Here is an 18,755-nt window from a genome sequence, read left to right as displayed (position 1 = left end):
ATGTGTAAAAACGTTCCCCTTTGTATGAGGCCAATAGCATTAATTTTTAAAACCTGTCCTCAGGCTTCACCAGCAGTACAGGTTTGTAGGTCTTCCAAGATTACAAACAAAATCCAACAATTATTAATCAATTTAATGACTAAATTTGCCTACAATGGGAAAAGAAATGCACTTATTTATTTGCAGTAAAAATAGGCATTTATTCCCCCCCCTAATTTAAATATGATGCACCCCTTGCTGTTTAAGACCCACCCTGACATTTTTGAGTGGGGACACTAGTTCTGGCGGCCTGGGAGGGACAATGGATACCCTGAATTTGCATAGATTTCCTATCACTTCCTGTTTGGCTATGGGGCAGGAAGTGAAGGGAAATCTCTGCAATGGGACAGGGATGGTAAAAAATAAACTGACAGGTTATAACCCTTCCTTACTCTATCCAAAATGAAAAGTGTTGCCTATAGTTCTACTTTAAGCACACATTTCTGATCATTTTATAGAGAAGGACTAAGAAGATATAACCAGGCCAATGGTGCAGCAGAAACATTTAGCACAGCGAGGAAGGTTTGTGGTCCAGGATGATAGAACAGTCAAAATTAGAAGCAGTGCCCCCCCCCCCTACAGTTGCCGGCCACCCCCATACCAGAAGCAGTGCGGCCGCTTTATGGGGGCGCTAGATTAATTTGCGTAACAGCTGGAGGGAACTGTTTTCGTGCTGCCCCAGGCCTGGGCATTGTTGGCCTAGGCCTGGATACAGCATTGGGTGCAATGCCAGGCACATGCAGACACATCCCCCAGATTTCTGCCTGTACCTCTGTACAGGCTTTCTGTTAGAAAGCTGGAAGAAGTGTCAGTGGACTATGAGGATGCTGATCCGCTTTATTTCCTGTCCGTGTTGATGGGGAGGGAACACCTCTTGCCACCCTATTGTATTCTGACAGCGGGAGGTTTCCCTGCAGAAAGAATACATTGATCGCTGCCGGCAATGATCGTATGAAAAATGCCTGACTTGCTGATGGTACTGAAGTACAATCGATGGACCAACTTTATTACAACCAGTCTGCCCATAGATGGATCAAAATAAATTTCGACCAGTCTGTTGTTGGTTTTACTTAAAAAAAAAAAACAGGCTGTTGCACCTTGATATTTTTGACACTAGGCCTCCTTGCCTGCAGTCTAATGCAGGGGTTTTGTTAAATAAAATGACTGTCCAGAACTAAAACATTTCACAATCTTGGATGCAGAGCAGTGAATGTTTATAAAATCATGGCGTACTGAAGAACCTTTCCAACGAAATAGTCATAATAACAATTGTATCTGTCTTTTCAGATCGTGTCCACGGCTGTATGCCATACTGATGCCTATACTTTAAGTGGTGCTGACCCAGAAGGATGCTTTCCTGTAATACTTGGACATGAAGGAGCTGGTGTTGTAGAGAGTGTTGGAGAAGGTGTTACGAGGGTTAAACCAGGTGTGTTCTATGCGTGCTTTTTTTTTTTTTTTTTTTTCCCATTTTGATTGGCCAGTGTTTTATATTATAAAATTACATACAGTCCGATTTTAAATTGGCTGCCAACACACACCAGAGAGGTACCACCCATGGAGGAGGTGTCCTCCCTGCTCTCTGCCAGCTATCCTGCTGTGTTACTGAGTAGTATGTATGTCTGGCTGGCTGTAGAATGAGGGCTGTGATTTATGGTTGATGTGGGTTTGTTCACATTTAACATGTACAGGCCTAGTGTAGCCTCCCACATTCACTGCACTTCCTGAAGCATGATGGTAAGTGTAGTTTGATTATGGTGTAGACTAGAGAGAGAGTGTAGAGGATATGATGTAATCAATGGTGTAACAGCTCCTTGGCAGAATTCATGCAGCATTTTTTTTTTCTTTGAATTGCAGAGAGGACTTCTGAAAATGTAATTAGACTTTTCTCTTCATAGTAAGGTTTTTTACAAATGTAAAAACTGTTTAGTGTTTTGTATGGGGGGGGGGGGTGTACTAATGGGGGATTTTTTTGCCAATCCCGGGGTTCTGTTTTAAGGTTCACCATTTGCAATCAAATTTTACGTCTTGACTGTATTTCTTCATTAAAATTTATTTTTTATGAAATGAAGTGTCTAGCATGCCAGACACTGAAACTGACTTAAAAAAAAAAAAAAATCTGTAAAGGTGAACAATTTATCAGTTGGTTTAATGTTCATGAATGTGTTTTTCAGGAGACACTGTTCTTCCTCTGTATATTCCTCAATGTGGGGAATGCAAATTTTGCTTGAATCCCAAGACAAACCTGTGTCAAAAAATCAGGTATTGTATAATTGTTTTTAAATCGTATAATGTCTTAAAATTGTTTGAATTGTTATCTTTAGAATTCATTCATGGTAAAGGTTTTTATTGCACCCAAAACTTGTATCTCTGGTATTGGGCAGTCATGAGTTCTTGTGGGCGCTCTAGCATAAAGCTTTCCAACCCAATTCACCTGTGCACTGCTTTTATTTAGTGCTAGTTCACACCAGACGCAGTTCCAGGTGCACATTTTCTGCACAAAATGCATTCACAATGTTTTCTATGTAGTCATTAATATCAACAACGCAACCATTGGTTCCTTGACCCATGCTAGGGTGCTGGGTGTGATCCTTGACTCTGACCTCTCCTCCAGCCCCCATATCCAATCACTGGCTAAATCCTGCTGCCTTAACCTCCGCAACATCTACAGAATTCAACCCTTCCTGACTAATGACACCACAAAGCTACTTATTCACTCCTTGATTAATTCCTGCCTTGACTACTGCAATGCTCTCCTTAATGGCCTACCCTTACGCAGGCTAGTCCCCCTTCAGTCTTTTATGAATTCTGCTGCTAGACTAATACACCTCACTAACCGATCCATGACTGCTGCTCCTCTGCCAATCCCTTCAATGGCTTCCCCTACCCCACCATGTAAAATTCAAAATGCTAACCACAACATACAAGGCCATTCTCACCAACCTCATCTGCAGATATCGCCCAAATTGTCCCCTCCACTCCTCCTAGGACCTCCTGCTCTCTAGCTCCCTTGTTACCACCTCCCGTTTTTTTTTGCCTTCAGGACTTTTTCAGAGCCTCTCCCATCCTCTGAAACTCCCTGCCTCAGTGTGTCCGATCAGCCCCTATCCTGTCCACCTTTTTAGGAGATCCCTGAAAACTCATTTATTCAGGGAAGCCTATTCCACACCCACCTAACTGTCCCTGAGCCACCCCCCCATCAAAACATTCTCTGCAGCTATTACCTTTTGTACCCCTCCTCCCTTTACAATGTAAGCTCTACGAGCAGGGCCCTCCTGTACCTTCTGTATTGTAATTGTGCTGTCCCCCCTATACATTGTAAAGTCCTGCGTAACCTGTTGCTGCTATATAAATCATGTATTATAATAATAATAATATTCCAATGGCTCTAGTTCACACCATGCAGTCAGTTTCTGCACTGGAAACTGACTGCATGGTGTGAACTAGAGCCATTGGAAAACACTGTACATGCATTCTTGGTGCAGAAAAAAAGTGCACAGAACTGCATCTTGTGTGAACTGGCCCTTACAGTATATGTTGTGGTTTAATTACTAAAGATCTAGAGACTGTTCACTCGCTAAAGTGAACGTTGGTGAACAGGGTGGATTTGATTTAAATCGCTAGCTAAAAAGGCTTAATTTAAATCATAATTTTTACAGAACTGTTATCTCTGTTGCTCCTTCTCTGACCCGCTGTTGACTTGCCAGCAGTCCCATTACCTTCAATGAGATTGCAGGTGATGCGGCAGTGACACAACAAGGTGAGGGACATGGCGGCGGCAGCAGGTGAGTGGATGCCTACTAACAGGCGCTGCCATGATGGATCTGAAATGACAGGTGCTCTTTAACCACTTTAAAACCGCATGCCGTCATATGACGTCCAAAGTTCTTAATGGGATTTAAGGTCTGGGGAGTTTCCTGGCCATGGACCCAAAATTTCAATATTTTGTTCCCCAAGCCGCTTGGCTATCACTTTTGCCTTTATGGCAAGGTGCTCATCATGCTGGAAAAGGCATTCCTCCAAACTGTTCTTGGTTGCTCTCGGGGGAAGTTGCTCTCGGAGGATGCTTTTGTACAATTCTTTATTCATGGCTGTGTTCTTGGATAAAAGTGAGTGAACCCACTGCCTTGGCTGAGAAGCAACCCAGCACATGAATAGTCTCAGGATGCTTTACTGTTGGCATGACACAAGACTGATAGTAGTGCTCACTTTTCTTCCCTGGATGATGTTTTTTCCAGATGTCAATCAAAGGGCATTCATCTGAGAAAATTACTTTACCCAGTCCTCGGCAGTGACTTCACTTTTAAAGCGGGGGTTCACCCTAGAATAAAAACATATTTTTTTTTTTATTCTATCATAAAATTCGGCATCGTAGCGCGAGCTACAGTATGCCGGTCTTACATTTTTTATCCCCGTACTCACTGTTTAATCCGACCTAGACGATTCCGTCTGCCCACGGGGAATGGGCGTTCCAATCCAGACGGAAAGTGATTGACGGCCGGCTCTGGCGCGTCACGCTTCTCCGGAAATAGCCGAAATAGGCTTGGCTCTTCACGGCGCCTGTGCGCAGGCGCCGTGAAGAGCCGAGACCTACTCCGGCTGTCTTCGGGGAGCGTGACGTGCCAGAGTCGGCCGTCAATCACCCTCCCTCTTGCTAGGAACGCCCATTCCCAGCGGCAGACGGAATCGTCTATGTACGATTAAACAGTGAGTACGGGGTTAAAAAATGTAAGACCGGCATACTGTAGCTCGCGCTACGATGCCGAATTTTATGCTGAAATGTTGTTCAGCAGGGTGAACCACCGCTTTAAGAAAAAACATTCCTCTGGTTGATCTATATACATTAATTACAAGGATTTTAACAAACTTTGCTTCAGATTCCTACTTTTTTTTTTTTTTTTTTTATTTTTATTTTTTTCTCTCTGAAGAAACAGCTGTTTTTCTGTGTCCAGGCAGAAAATGACATTTTCAGGGGGTGTTCTGTATACCATCTGTGTACAGAACACCTCCAGATAGCTACGTTGCATCTTACAGAAAATGACAGGGCTGCAAATAGGAAAGGTAATTTATAATATTACAATATGACTTGTGTCGCAGCTGTATATCATGTTATGTTTTTGTTTGCCAATTTTTTATTTAATTTTTTTTCCATTAAAGCGTAGTTCTAGTTCTCTAATTTGTTATGTATCTGGTGTAGTGTGTGTATATCTTCAGGCTTGTGAGTCCAAAGTAGAACTTGTTGCTATTTCTGTGACAGGGTTACCCAAGGTCAGGGACTAATGCCTGATGGCACCAGCCGATTTACCTGCAAGGGGAAGCAGATTTTCCACTTCATGGGCACCAGCACCTTTTCTGAATACACGGTGGTTGCTGAAATCTCTGTTGCTAAGATAGAGGACTCTGCTCCTTTGGACAAGGTCTGTCTGCTGGGCTGCGGTGTTTCAACTGGATACGGAGCAGCTCTGAACACTGCCAAGGTAAGCAGATTTATGCTTTTTTTTTTTTTTTGAGTCTGTCATTTATGTTGGTGTGTAAAATGATCAGTGACCTAACTGAGTTTTTGCATTGAAGGGGTGGGAGAAACTCTTAAATGTTTTTAGGTGTACCATTTTATTAAGTCTGCATTTAGCAGAGGACTAGGTTTATGCCAAATATTAATAATCCTTGTATGAGGTGTCAATGGTGTTTGTCATGTTTTTGCACTGCTCTGGAAAAACACTTTATTTTATACCTATATCAGGTGGAGCCAGGTTCTACATGTGCGGTGTTTGGCCTGGGAGCTGTTGGTCTTGCAGTGATCATGGGATGCAAAGTAGCTGGTGCCAAGCGCATTATTGGGATCGACCTCAACAAAGAGAAGTTTGCCAAGGCCGCTGAGTTTGGAGCCACCGAGAGCATCAGCCCTACAGATTACAGTAAGCCCATCCAGGAGGTTCTGGTGGAACTAACTGAAGGAGGAGTGGACTATTCCTTTGAATGCATTGGAAATGTGGGAGTTATGGTAATTATATTTCACTTACATAAGTATTGTTCAGTAGATTTAGAACAGAATTAAAATCATTCTACACAGATTAAGAGGAACTAAATTCTACAATGCTTACCTCTCTTTCGGTGGTCCAACGCCCTTTGCTGTTGCCAGCATCTTTTCAGGTGCTGGGATGAGGATGTCTTCATTGGCCAGTGCAGGTTGATGTCACTGTTGCACATGCGCAGGAGCGCAGTCATCCTGCCACACAGGATCTGTGCCGGAATGTCAACTGCTTCACATGTACAGCACAGTGTGCATTATAAAGACTGCGTGCAGGCAGGTGGGTTCATTTAATTTAATTTCAGAAATGACATTGCATGTCTCTTCTGCCATAAAGAGCTTGTCTGCACATAGTTTCTGAAATTTTAACCACTTGAGCTCTGAAAGGTTTTGCCTTTTTATGACCAGGCAATTTTTTTGCTATTCAGCGCTGTGCAACCTTAACTGGCAATTGCGTGGTCTTGCAATACTGTATCCAAATGATTTTTATTTTATTCTCCACAAATTATTTTGGTGGTATTTGATCACTACTGTTTTATTTTTTGCGATTATAAAATAATAAAGACCAAAAATGTTGAAAAGATATTCTACTTTCTGTCATATAAAACCATATCCAATAAAATCAAATTTCATCATATTTTAGGTCAAAAGTATTACATTTCCTCAGTTGAAAAAATAAAAATAAATAAAATTGACACTCACCATCCCTCCTTACTAAATGCCTGACTATTTTCAGAAAGGGATAATTTGGGAGGAGTTTGTACTGTCATGGCATTTTAGGGCCTCAGGAAATGAGTCGGTACATCAAGATTGATCAATTTTTCAAATGCATATACCATAGTTTGTAGATGCTATAAATTTCACATACACTAATATACATGTATTGGGATTTTTTTTTTTTTTTTTACCAAAGACATGTAGCAGAATACATCTTTTTTTTTTTTTAGTGTGTGTGTGTGTGTGTGTGTGTATAATTGCAAAAAATAAAAACCCAGTGGTGAACAAATGCCACCTAAAGAGAGCTCTATTTTGTTGGGAAAAAAATTATAAAAAATTTAATTTGGTGTACAGACTGCAGGCCTGTGTATGTCAGTTAAATTAGCGCCGTGCTGAATAGCAAAAAATGGTTTGGTCATGAAGGAGAAAATTTCTTCCAACACTCAAGTGATTAAAAGCATAACTAAAGTCTGCAGTTCAGAAACTATGTGCAGGCAAGCTCTGTATTGCAAAAGAGACATGAAATGTCTTTTTGGAAATAAAATGAACCTGCCTGCTCGCACTCTTCTTTATAATGCACACCGTGATGCACGTGTGAAGCTGTTTACATTCCGGCACTGATCCTGTGTGGCAGCATGACTGCACTCCTACGCATAGGCATACAGCACGCTCCCAAACCCGAAGCAGGCAAATCACATACATGTACATGATTGTGCCTGCATGCGCCACCCCCGCCTTTTTTTTCCAACTTTCTTTTAACCACTTGCCTGCTAGGCACTTAACCACTTCAGCCCCGGACCATTTTGCTGGTCAATGACCGGGCCACTTTTTGCGATTCTATGCTGTCGCTTTAACAAACAAAATTGGCGGCTTTTTTTTTTTTTTTTTTCCACAAATAGAGCTTTCTTTTGGTGGTATTTAATTAACTCTGCGGTTTTTATTTGTTGCGCTATAAACAAAAATAGAGCGACAATTTTGATAAAAATAAATATCCCCCAAAAATAAACTTTTTTTTTTTTTTTTCCTCCGTTTAGGCCGAAACGTATTCTTCGCAATAAGCGTTTATTGATTGGTTTGAGCAAAAGTTATAGTGTCTACAAAATAGGGGATAGTTTTATGGCATTTTTATTAAAATATTTTTCCCAAATCGCCTTTCAGGACAATCCTGGAGAGAGCACCGCTCCGCCTCTTTTTCAGGAAGCACATGTGACCTTTAAATCTCTCCTTCTTCCACCATGGCCTCAGTTATTGTGCTTCCTCCGCCATGGTGGAAGCAGCATGAGGAACCAGGGAGCTACGCTCTCTCCAGGGTTGGAGGGGGCAGGCATACCTTTTGTTTTGTGCTGCCTGGAGTGCAGCGACCATCGCAGCCCTCCCTATCTCAAGAGGGGGTTCTCCGGAGTCCCCAGTCGCTCCTGCTCAGTGGAGCTATGGACCCACAGGAGGCAGTCAGTGTCACGGTACCTGGAGGCCGTGGTTTTGACTCTTGTAGTTGGGCGGGAGTCGTTGCTGGTCAGCGGTGTATACCGCATGTTGGCTTCCGGGTCCCGGCTGGCGGTTGACGTCATGCACGGTGACACGGCTTCCTGTGGGGGCGTGACGGTCATGGTTCCAAGCGCCTGGAACACAGTGACCAGGGGGTGGGTCTTTCGACCGGCGCTTCCGTTTCCGGCCCTCGTCGATGACGCGGGAAAATTTAAACAAGCATTTCTCCTGCACCCCGCTGCGGTCTCTGCAAAAATGGAAGAGAGATGGACAGCAACGGCGGATACAGGCGCCGCAAGCACCGGTCAGGCCCAGGTAAGAGGGGTACAGTGGTACTTTTTTTTTTTTTTTTTTTTTTTATACCTTATGGGCTTATTGTATTTGTGTATGTATTCCTCCTCCCTGAGGGAGCCTGTGGCTTTCGGACAGGAGTTTATATCTTTCGGTCCTGGTAGCCTTAAGGGGGTGGTTGCTTACTTCACTGGGGACACTTTCTGCTGGTGGGCATGACAGGCAGAGTCATGATGTGACTTGTAGTTTTGCAACAGCTGGAGGTCCGCTAATTGCATATCCCTGCTCTAAGAGATTCATGGCAAAAGGCAATGTGTAGATCATGCATTAAGAATTTATGGTTGAGGAAGAAGCATCCCAACAGTTTAAGGATTTGTTTTCCTCAGTACAAGAACTCACAAGCTCCCTCAGTTCAGTCAAATCTTTACTGGCACAGGGTCCTGTAGTTCAGACGAAACCCCAGCAACCACCATCCAGCCCGAAAGTTTCCTTATCTAGACCAGCAGAGGGGGACGAAGGGGCTAGTACTCTTCCCTCTCTCAGGGACTCGGAGGAGGAGGAAGATGATAGCAGAGGTTCCAGATATAAATTATCCTTAGATTAAGTGGACGATTTACTGAAAGCAATCTACACTACTCTGGATATTCAGGAGGAGAAAGTACAATTATCTTTTCATGATAAAATGTACCAAGGTCTGGACGACTCTAAACAGAATTTTCCCAGTTCATAGAGTCCTGTCGGACACGATTAAAAAAGAGTGGAAAGATCCTGAGAGGGGTCCCTTCTTTTCTAAAACTCTTAAAACATTTTCTTTTGAGGATAAAGACACGGAGGTGTGGAACAAGAAGCCATGGGTGGATGCAGCTTTCTCACAGGTTTCGCGTCGCACAGACCTTGACTTCGAGGACATGGGGGTCCTGAAGGATGCAATGGACAAAAGGGCAGATTCCCTTTTAAAAAAGCATGGGATTCTACATCAGCCAGTTTCAAACCTGCTATGGCCGCCACAGTGGTCGCCCGAAACTTAGAATGTTGGGTGGAGAAGCTGATGAGTCATGTAGAGGCAGGCACACCAAGAAAAGACCTGGAATCTTTTCCCTTGATATTAAAAAGTATATGGCAGATGCGTCAGCAGAGTCAATCAAGATGGCGGTGAGATCAGCGGCACTGGTGAACTCAGCCAGGCATGCAGTCTGGCTAAAAACTTTGTCAGGGGACACAGCCTCCAAGATCAAACTATGTGGCCTACTGTTTTCAGGTGATTTCCTTTTCGGTCAAGATCTTGAAAAAGTGTTGGACAGAACAGCCGACAAAAAGGCCTTCCCTGATAAAAAGAAACAGACTTCAAAAAAGAATTTTCGTCCTTTTCAGCAGTCCTACAAAAATAAAGAACGCAACAAAAAACGTTGGGTTCCCCAAAAAGGTAGAGGAAGGGGCGGACCCTTCCTTCCTCAATGGAATCGGATGTCCACAAGTCCCTTCGTTAAAAAAAAAATATCATTGCAAAGGGGTACAGTCAAGAATTTTCAGAATGCCCTCTGTGCAGGTTCTATGTTAAAGCCCTCCCACGGGATCAAGAAAAGTCTTCCGCTATGATGAGCCTATTACAGGATCTGATACAACAGGAAGTAATAGTCCAAGTCCTGAAACAGCAGGAGGGCCGGGGGTTTTATTCCCATATATTTTTAGTAAAGAAACCTTCAGGCAAATACCGTCTGATTCTGAATCTGAAGATCCTAAACAAATCAATACGGTACAAACACTTTCGTATGGACACAATTCATTCCATAACGAAGTTGTTAACCCCCAGACTGCTTCATGGCATCACTGGATCTGAGGGATGCCTACTCTTATGTACCGATAGCACCGGCCTCCCAAAGGTTTCTTCGCCTGGACATCAACCTAGGGACCACTGTCTGGCATCGCCAGTTCAAGGCCCTTCCCTTCGGTCCTTTATCCTCTCTTCCCCCCCCCCCCCCCCCCCCCCCAGGATTTTCACAAAAATAATGGCGGAAGCCCTGGAACCTCTGAAACTAAGGGGGATCTCGGTCATTCCATATTTGGATGACTTTCTGTTTTTTGTGGATTCCAGTGATCAGGTTGCAACAAACCTTCAAGTGTCGCAGGCTCATCTCAAGAGTCTAGGCTGGTTGTTAAATCTAGAAAAATCAAATCTAGATCCAACACAGGAGACAAGATTTCTGGGTTGCACCATAAATTCAGTACTTCAAAATATGTTTCTTCCCCAGGAAAAAATGGAGAAGGTTTTTTCCGCCGTGAGTCAGGTTCAGACAAATCTCTGGATTTCAGTTCAGACAGCTATGGCAGTTTTGGGTCTGCTTACGGCCTTGATTCCGGCAGCCCAATGGGTGAGATTGCATTCCCGACCCATTCAGATGAACATCCTACAGGCTTGGTCGCACCAGGAATCGCTAGAAAAACTCTTCAAACTAACATCAAATGTAAAACGAGCACTCTGGTGGAGAGACTCAACCAACCTGACAAAGGGCCTTTTTTGGGTCTTCCCTATAGACAATTGTCTAACGGATGCGAGTTTCTGGGGTTGGGGAGCCCACCTAGACGGTCAGACCGCACAAGGAACCTGCTCCAAATCAGAAACCAAAAAATCATCGAACTGGAGGGAACTAAAAGCCATCTTCCTGGGTCTCCTTGCCTTTCAACAAGCAGTGAAAGGGCGTCATGTACAGATCCTGTCAGACAACACGACAGTGGTGGCTTGCGTCCTCAAACAAGGGGGAACCAGGAGCAGAGGCCTCATGGAGCTAGCCAGTCAGATCTTGTCCTGGGCAGAGCTAAACGTGACTTCCCTATCAGCAGTCCATCTGAAAGGGTCTCAGAATCTGCTGGTGGATCTTCTAAGCAGAAAAAGTATAGTGGAGGGGGAATGGAGTATCAACCAGGAGATCTTCACAATGATCTCCAAGGAATGGGGGCAACCACAAGTAGACCCGTTTGCCAGTCAGGAAAACTCAAAGGTTCAGGAGTTCTCTCTTCACAGAGAGGACCAGGCGATAAGCATAGACGCGCTAGCCCACCCATGGCATTACCAGCTGTGCTACTCCTTTCCCCCTTTTCTGCCAATCCCACTAGTCCTGAGAAAATTCAGGGAAGAAAGCACCAACTTAATCCTGATTACTCCCTACTGGCCAAAAAGACCTTGGTTTGCGATACTCCTAAACTTAGCCGCAAATCCTCCGTTGAAACTACCTTTCAGGAGGGACCTACTTTCACAGGGCCTTGTGAACCATCCTTAAGCAGACCGGTTACACCCAACTGCCTGGTTTCTGAGGAACACCTCCTAAAAGCCAAAGGACTTTCTGATAAAGTGGTTCAGACCCTACTATCTAGTAGAAAGGAAGGAACTAGGGCCATTTACCTCAAAGTATGGAAGAAATTCAACTCTTGGTGTTTTTCCAAAAGTCTTAAAGTCACGTGTCATTTCAGTTTTGGAATTTCTTCATGAAGGAATGGAGAAAAGACTGGCAGCCAGCACCCTGAAAACACAGGTGGGTGGCGGCTCTTTCAGTTTATTTTGAAAAATCTCTATCCAGAGAAGCTTTCATTTCTTCTTCTCCTTCTTCTTCTTTTTTTTTTTTTTTTTTGGGCACTTGCTTGAAACAGACCTGTAGCCCTCAAAGCTTTTCCCAGTTGGGACTTATCTATTGTTTTACAGGGTCTCATGGGAGCCCCGTTTGAACCCTTATAAGATATTCCTTTGAAAAATTTGGTTCTCAACACTTCTTTTTTTTTTTTTTTTAGTGGCCATCACAACGGCAAGAAGAGTCAGCGAACTTCAAGCCCTGGCAATCACAGAACCTTTTCTTAGAGTTTTTCCAGACCGGGTGATCCTCCGAACGGATCCAGCCTTCTTGCCAAAAGTGTCCTCGACTTTTGACTTTCCATCGGTCTCAAATAATTCTTCCTACCTTTTTCCTCAGTTCCTACCAATGCAGGAGAGGAAGCTTTCCATACACTGGATGTGAGAAGATGCCTGCTTCAGTTTCTTTCAGTCACTAAAGAATTCAGGAAATCGAATGCCCTTTTCATAAGATTCTCAGGCCCTCGCAAAGGGGAGAAGGCTTCCAAAAGTATGCTAGGCAGATGGCTTAGACAAGCAATTATGGAAGCCTATCAAGCTAAAGGAAAAATGCCTCCTTCAGGTATTGCTGCTCATTCAACAAGGTCAACGGCAGTTTCCTGGGCCGAAAGGGCCAGTGCCACGCCTGATCAGATTTGTAAGGCTTCCACATGGTCCAACTACTCAACTTTTCTTCTGCATTATAGGTTGGACTTACTGTCCGCTGCAGAGCAAGCCTTCGGCAGGAAGGTACTGCAGGCAGTAGTCCCAACCTAGGGTAAGTTACTCGGTTATCTTCTCCAGGGTTGTCCTGAAAGGCGATTTGGGAAAAACGTAGTTAGACTTACCGGTGACAGTATTTCTAAGAGCCTTTCAGGACAACCGCTATTTCCCTCCCTAAAGTATTTCATTGGAAGTATGTTTTAAGTGTCTATCGTGGTTTGTTGTGGTTCTTCTGTGCTTTGTCTTCCAGTTTGTCAGACCACAATAACTGAGGCCATGGTGGAAGAGAAGGGATTTAAAGGTCACATGTGTTTCCTGAAAAAGGCGGAGCTGCGCTCTCTCCAGGGTTGTCCTGAAATGTTCTTGGAAGTACCGTCACCTGTAAGTCTTTCCAAAAAAACAAACAAGTTTTTTTTTTTTTAACTGCAACCTTATGGCGGACACTTGACACATTTTTGGGACCATTGGCATTTTTAGAGCGATCAGTGCTAAAAAAAATGCCTTGATTACTGTAAAAATGTCACTGGCAGGGAAGGGGTTAACACTAGGGGGTGAGGAAGGGGTTATTTATGTTCCCTAGGTGTGTTCTAACTGGTGGGGGGGGGGGGGGTGGGACTGACTAGGGGAAATGACAGATCGCTGTTCATACTTTGTATGAACATGCGATCAGTCATTTCTCCCCCTGACAGGACCGGGAGCTGTGTTTACACACGCAGCTCCCGGTACTCGCTCTGTAACGAGTGATCGCGCCCACCGGGCACGCGCGTCGGCAGGAGGGGGTAGGCACCCCTAGTGGCTGAAATGCGAAATCACGTAATATTACCTGATTTTGCGCAGTCAAGCCAACCTGCTGTGGCCGGTCGGCAACTGGTTAAACCACCTTCCTGCCCAGGCTAATTTTCAGCTGTCGCACTTTGACAATTGGGCAGTCATGCTACACTGTACCCCTATGAAATTTTTATAATTTGTTTCGTACAAATAGAGCTTTCTTATGGTGGTATTTAATCACTACTTTTGATTTTGAAAACGTTTTTTATAGTTTTGTTATAAAATTTTGCAAACGGGGTATTTTTTTCATTAATGATGAGGTAGCGGTGGCTCTCTGTTTGGAACCGATGTCCCTCTAAAAGACGCCAGTGATCTGGGCTTTTATTTTTTAAAAAAATGTTTTTCTCACACTGTCGGCGTAAAAGAAAAGCTGATTACCGGCTCTGTTTACATCACGTCATCCGCTGTCATTGTCTGACAGTTGATCACGTGGTAAGGTGTCAGGATCAGCCCCTTACTCCAATCAGCCATGTCTCGTAGACTCGCGTCGCTGATCAGAGTGTGCCACGCACGCAGCTCATGCACGGGAGGAAGTACATGGATGCCCTCCCAGCAATTGAGGCCCTTGCTGTAGCCATCTTTTAGCTGTAGCGTTGGTATGAAGGGGTTAATGGACCAAGCTCTCAATCGAGAGTGGCAGATGACTGAAGCTATCTCTGACAGAGGCGCATGTCATCTGGAGTTTGGATTTAAAGCCAAATGAAATTGATTATAAAGTGGAGCTAAACTAAGTGTTTATAAAACTGCAAGCAGGCAGCTTTTTATTACAGAAGTAACATGCTCATGTCTCTTCTGCAATAATACAAACCCTCCCACTGGCTTGCAGTATTCTACTGAATGTACACTGAGCTGAACATGCGCAGCACACATGCAATCCTGGCACAGCCGAACAGCTGTGCCAATATGACTGACTCCGTGTAATGACATCATCCCCTGCTGGCCAGTCAAGATGCCAAAAAACTGACACAGGGGAGAAGATGACAGCGGCTGGCAAGGAGTGTTTCCGCCACGCCACATCCCTGGAAGATGGAGGCGAGTATACTGGGAGGTTTAGTTCCGCTTAACTTACTCTGTACCGTTATGGTCAAGGCATGCTTTGAATGTTAACGCTCACAAGTGTTTTTGCTGTCAGCCGAACTGTCAAGCCATCAAATGACTGGTGACATAATCGATGTGGCCATTGGAGATCAAACCTTGGCCGAGATGGCCACTTCCTTGGCTGTAAAGTATTGCAGGTGTGTGTGTGTGTGTTTTAAGTCTATCTAAATTTGTGCATCCAACACTACCCTCTCCCCAGACTGATAATGCTGCTATCAAAGGGTGTCTCCATTGCTCTTCCAATCCAGAGTGGACACACACTAAGACAAGAATGTGTTACTGGCCACATCGTCCGGTAAAAGGAAAAAGCCCTAAAAAATAAAAGCAATGCAGCCATGTTAAGCTTATTTTATTTAGTTACAAACCTTTGATCATTGTGTTGTTTAATATACAGCAAATTATCAGTATCTAATAAATACAAATTATTTATTTTAAGCGCGCTGCCTTGGAGGCCTGCCATAAAGGCTGGGGTGTAAGTGTCATTGTGGGCGTAGCAGCATCTGGCCAGGAAATCGCAACACGCCCATTCCAGCTGGTCACTGGACGTACATGGAAAGGAACTGCTTTTGGGGGTAAGGCCGACCTACTACATAACCAATTTAGTTGTTTAGCAATCTGAGGTTAAGAGATCTTAGATTTTATTTTCTCTGTTGGTATATTTGGAATACATTCTGTTTTTAAACTACAGAAAAACATTTATCTACATCATATATATTCCTATGTGGCGTTCCTTTGAGATTTGTGTCCTTGGTATCAGGACACAGTAAACAAGAAATAATTGATGCTGAGAAACATGCAACACTATCACTCTGAAATAAAGGTCCAGAGCTAAGCCCTTTTGTTACTTCTAGCAGGAGGAGAAAAAAAAAGTCCTACAACATTTTAACAATACCTCCTTTTTTAATATGGATGTTTTCTCTTCCAAATGTGTAGTAATGGAACCTAGTCCAAGTCCATAAAAAATCATCTATTTTACAGTTGTGCCAAAAAAGGTATAGAGAAGAACTGCATGTAGAACAATATTGGCTTGTATAAAAAAAAAAAATATATACTAAAACTTTATAAACCTTGTGCAGACTATCCATGACAATAAACCCTGTAGTAGGACTTGTGACATTAAAATGTTCATAAATCGGTGACTTAAAACAGACCTTCGCTTAACCACTTGCTTACTGGGCACATATACCCCATCTCCTGCCCAGGTGAAATTTCAGCTTTCGGCACTGTCACACTTTGAATGACAATTGTGTGGTCGCACGACGTGGCTCCCAAACAAAATTGGCGTCCTTTTTTTTTCCCACAAATGGAGCTTTCTTTTGGTGGTATTTGATCACCTGTGCGTTTTATTTTTTATTTTTTTGCGCTCTAAACAAAAATGGAACGAGAATTTTGAAAAAAAAAACACTTTTAGTTTTTGCTATAATACATATCCCATTAAAAAAAAAAAAAATAAAAATTCAGTTTAGTCCAAAACGTATTCTTCTACATATTTTTGGTGTAAAAAAAAAAAAATCGCAATAAGCGTATAGTTATTGGTTTGCGCAAATGTTATACAAAAATGGGGGATATAAATTTTTTATTTATTTTTTTTCTAGTAATGGCGGCGATCTGCGATATTACGGCGGACGCTTGACACATTTTTGGGACCATTCACATTTATACAGCGAACACTGCTATAAAAATTCACTAGTTGCTGTATAAATGTGAAGAAATGGAAATACTGCGCTGTCAAAATGATTTTTTGGAGACCTTCTTCATCTCTGATTGTCCACTCAGTGGTCGACACTCATATTTGCGCAACTTGTTTTTTTCTTATTACTGTATAAATGTGACTGGCAGGGAAGGGGTTAACACTAGGGCATTAAGGGGTTAAATATGTACCCTGGGAGTGATTCTTACTGTGGGGGAGGGGGGCTGACTGGGGGAGGTGACTGATGGTTGTCCCTATGTACAAGGGACACACCATCGGTCTCCTTTCCCTGACAGGACGTGGAGCTCTGTGTTTACACACAGAGCTCCATGTCCCTGGCTCTGATTGCCGATCGCGGGTGCCTGGCGGACATCGCGGCCGCCAGGCACGCGCATCGGCACCTGTGTGACGCGGCGGGTGCCCACACGCCCCGCCTGTGGCCGTATATAGATGGCCTCCCAGCAGGACAGAGCCGCCTTGCGGCCGTATATAGTTGGCCGCAGGGTGGGAAGAGGTTAAAAAAAACCTTGCCTCCCTAGAATATTGCCTACCCTTTCTGTGATAGGTACCCACTCCCACTTCCTTAATCCTCGCTTGGGCAACGATAACCTTAACTTGGGTTGTAGCCTTCTGGAATAGCGTCGCACATTTTAGGAGGCTGCAGGACCTTGCTGGGGAGCCAGCCCTGAATCATGAAGTCACAGCTGGCTTCCAAATCCAAGATGGTGGAGCAGGGGTTCCATGGCCCTAAGAAGAATTGACAATAGGGAAGGTATCCCTAGACTCTGTGGGCCAGTAAGTGTTTTTTTTTATTTTATTTTTTTTATATAGTTAACATTTCAAAATGTTAACTGTGCCTAAGTAGTACCCTGTGTTTTTCGAGACAAAAAAAAAAATAGCTGTATTTCCTGGTATGTGAGTGTGCCTAAACACTGTTACCTACAGTCTCATAGATCTAAATCTGCAGTGTGAGATTCGGGTACTTTTGACTGCTAGCCTTGAGTAACATGATGATGATACTACTTTCTTAAACCAACATCACAGGATACGAGATTCAATTCTTGGACTATTGCGTTTTGATCCACCTCCAGGTAGGGAAAATAACAAAGCTTGACACCACTCGGCATAACCTTTTCCAATCCCAGCATTACTTTAGTTTTGTCAGCAAGCAATATCGGAGAAAAATTTTGGGATTTATAAAGTATTCTGATGGTACCTCAGTTTACCAGGTCTGTAAGGCGATCCCTTGTTATGCTCATACATTTTTTTATTTATTTTTTACCAGGGGGATGTTTAGGCCTCAGCTTCAGTCAGAAAGTCCTACTTGGCAGCTCTGTAAAGACATGTCAAGTAGAGAACCACATCAGTAGTCAACTTTGTATTTTAAAGGTGGTGATGGATGTAATATTCTACTTGATTAAACAAGCTCAAGTTAGAAGCTCCTTGGCTACCATGCAGATTCTGAGTGTTTAGTAAATCAACCCCATAGTGTGATCACGGACAGCAGTTATTTGATTGCTCCTATGCATTTACATGAATTAAATTGCCTTCTCAGTTATCCCTTGTCTTCTGTTCTTCTGTTGAGCCTCATTCCCTACAGTGTTTTTTTTTTTTTTCTCTGATACTGCTTGCTGACAAAATTGAGACAATGCTGGAATTAGGAAAGGTTATGTTGAGCAGCGTCAAGTTTTGCTATTTGCCAGTGTGAATGAACTTTCCTATATCCTGTGATATTTTACAGGTAAGTAAAAAATCCTGTTTTGGTTCTCGCTGTACTTCTTGCTAAGCTCTGATATGAGAAGACAAAAGAACAAACTATTTCTCCAGCGCTCAAAAGACCAGTCAGGAATAGACGCTTGGTCTAAATCTCCCCTGCAAATGTTTCAGCGGTGCAGCCCACCTCTTTCAGGGGAATCAAATGAGAAACTGCAAAATACAAAATGGGGTGCAAATGCCTAGTGCATTACCTAAGGTTTAATAAACAAAACCAAACAGCCAAATGAATACTTGCAAACAACACAAGCATTTACGTATGACACTCTGGTCAATCAGCATGGCAACAGATTAAGGGCAGTCAGCGATGTCGGCAAACTGATGCGTTTTGTGGATGCATCTTTCTCCTTAGAGCTTCTAATGCACTATGGGTTTGCACCCCCTGTGTGCTCTTATGAGAATGCAAAACCCTGCCTTTACCACAACGTCAACACCACACAGAGATGCAGTGCAGAAAAAAGCATGGTTGGGCTTCATGTATACTG

At 43.4% G+C, this 18,755-nt stretch overlaps 1 protein-coding gene across 1 annotated transcript in view; it reads left to right on the top strand.

Annotated features, from left to right (window-relative positions):
- The window catches only part of LOC120917134 (alcohol dehydrogenase class-3), a 28,591-nt gene that overhangs the window by 3,488 nt on the left and 6,348 nt on the right, over window positions 1-18,755 (top strand). Inside the window, exons 3-7 of the mRNA XM_040328208.1 lie at window positions 1,327-1,468; window positions 2,214-2,301; window positions 5,297-5,516; window positions 5,780-6,040; window positions 15,244-15,379. Of these exons, the coding sequence (XP_040184142.1) occupies window positions 1,327-1,468; window positions 2,214-2,301; window positions 5,297-5,516; window positions 5,780-6,040; window positions 15,244-15,379 (847 nt within the window). The remainder of the gene's footprint in view (window positions 1-1,326; window positions 1,469-2,213; window positions 2,302-5,296; window positions 5,517-5,779; window positions 6,041-15,243; window positions 15,380-18,755) is intronic.

This window comes from Rana temporaria, chromosome 1 (assembly GCF_905171775.1).
Source record: "Rana temporaria chromosome 1, aRanTem1.1, whole genome shotgun sequence".
NCBI lineage: Eukaryota > Metazoa > Chordata > Amphibia > Anura > Ranidae > Rana > Rana temporaria.
This window is presented reverse-complemented; position numbering and strand designations above follow the sequence as displayed.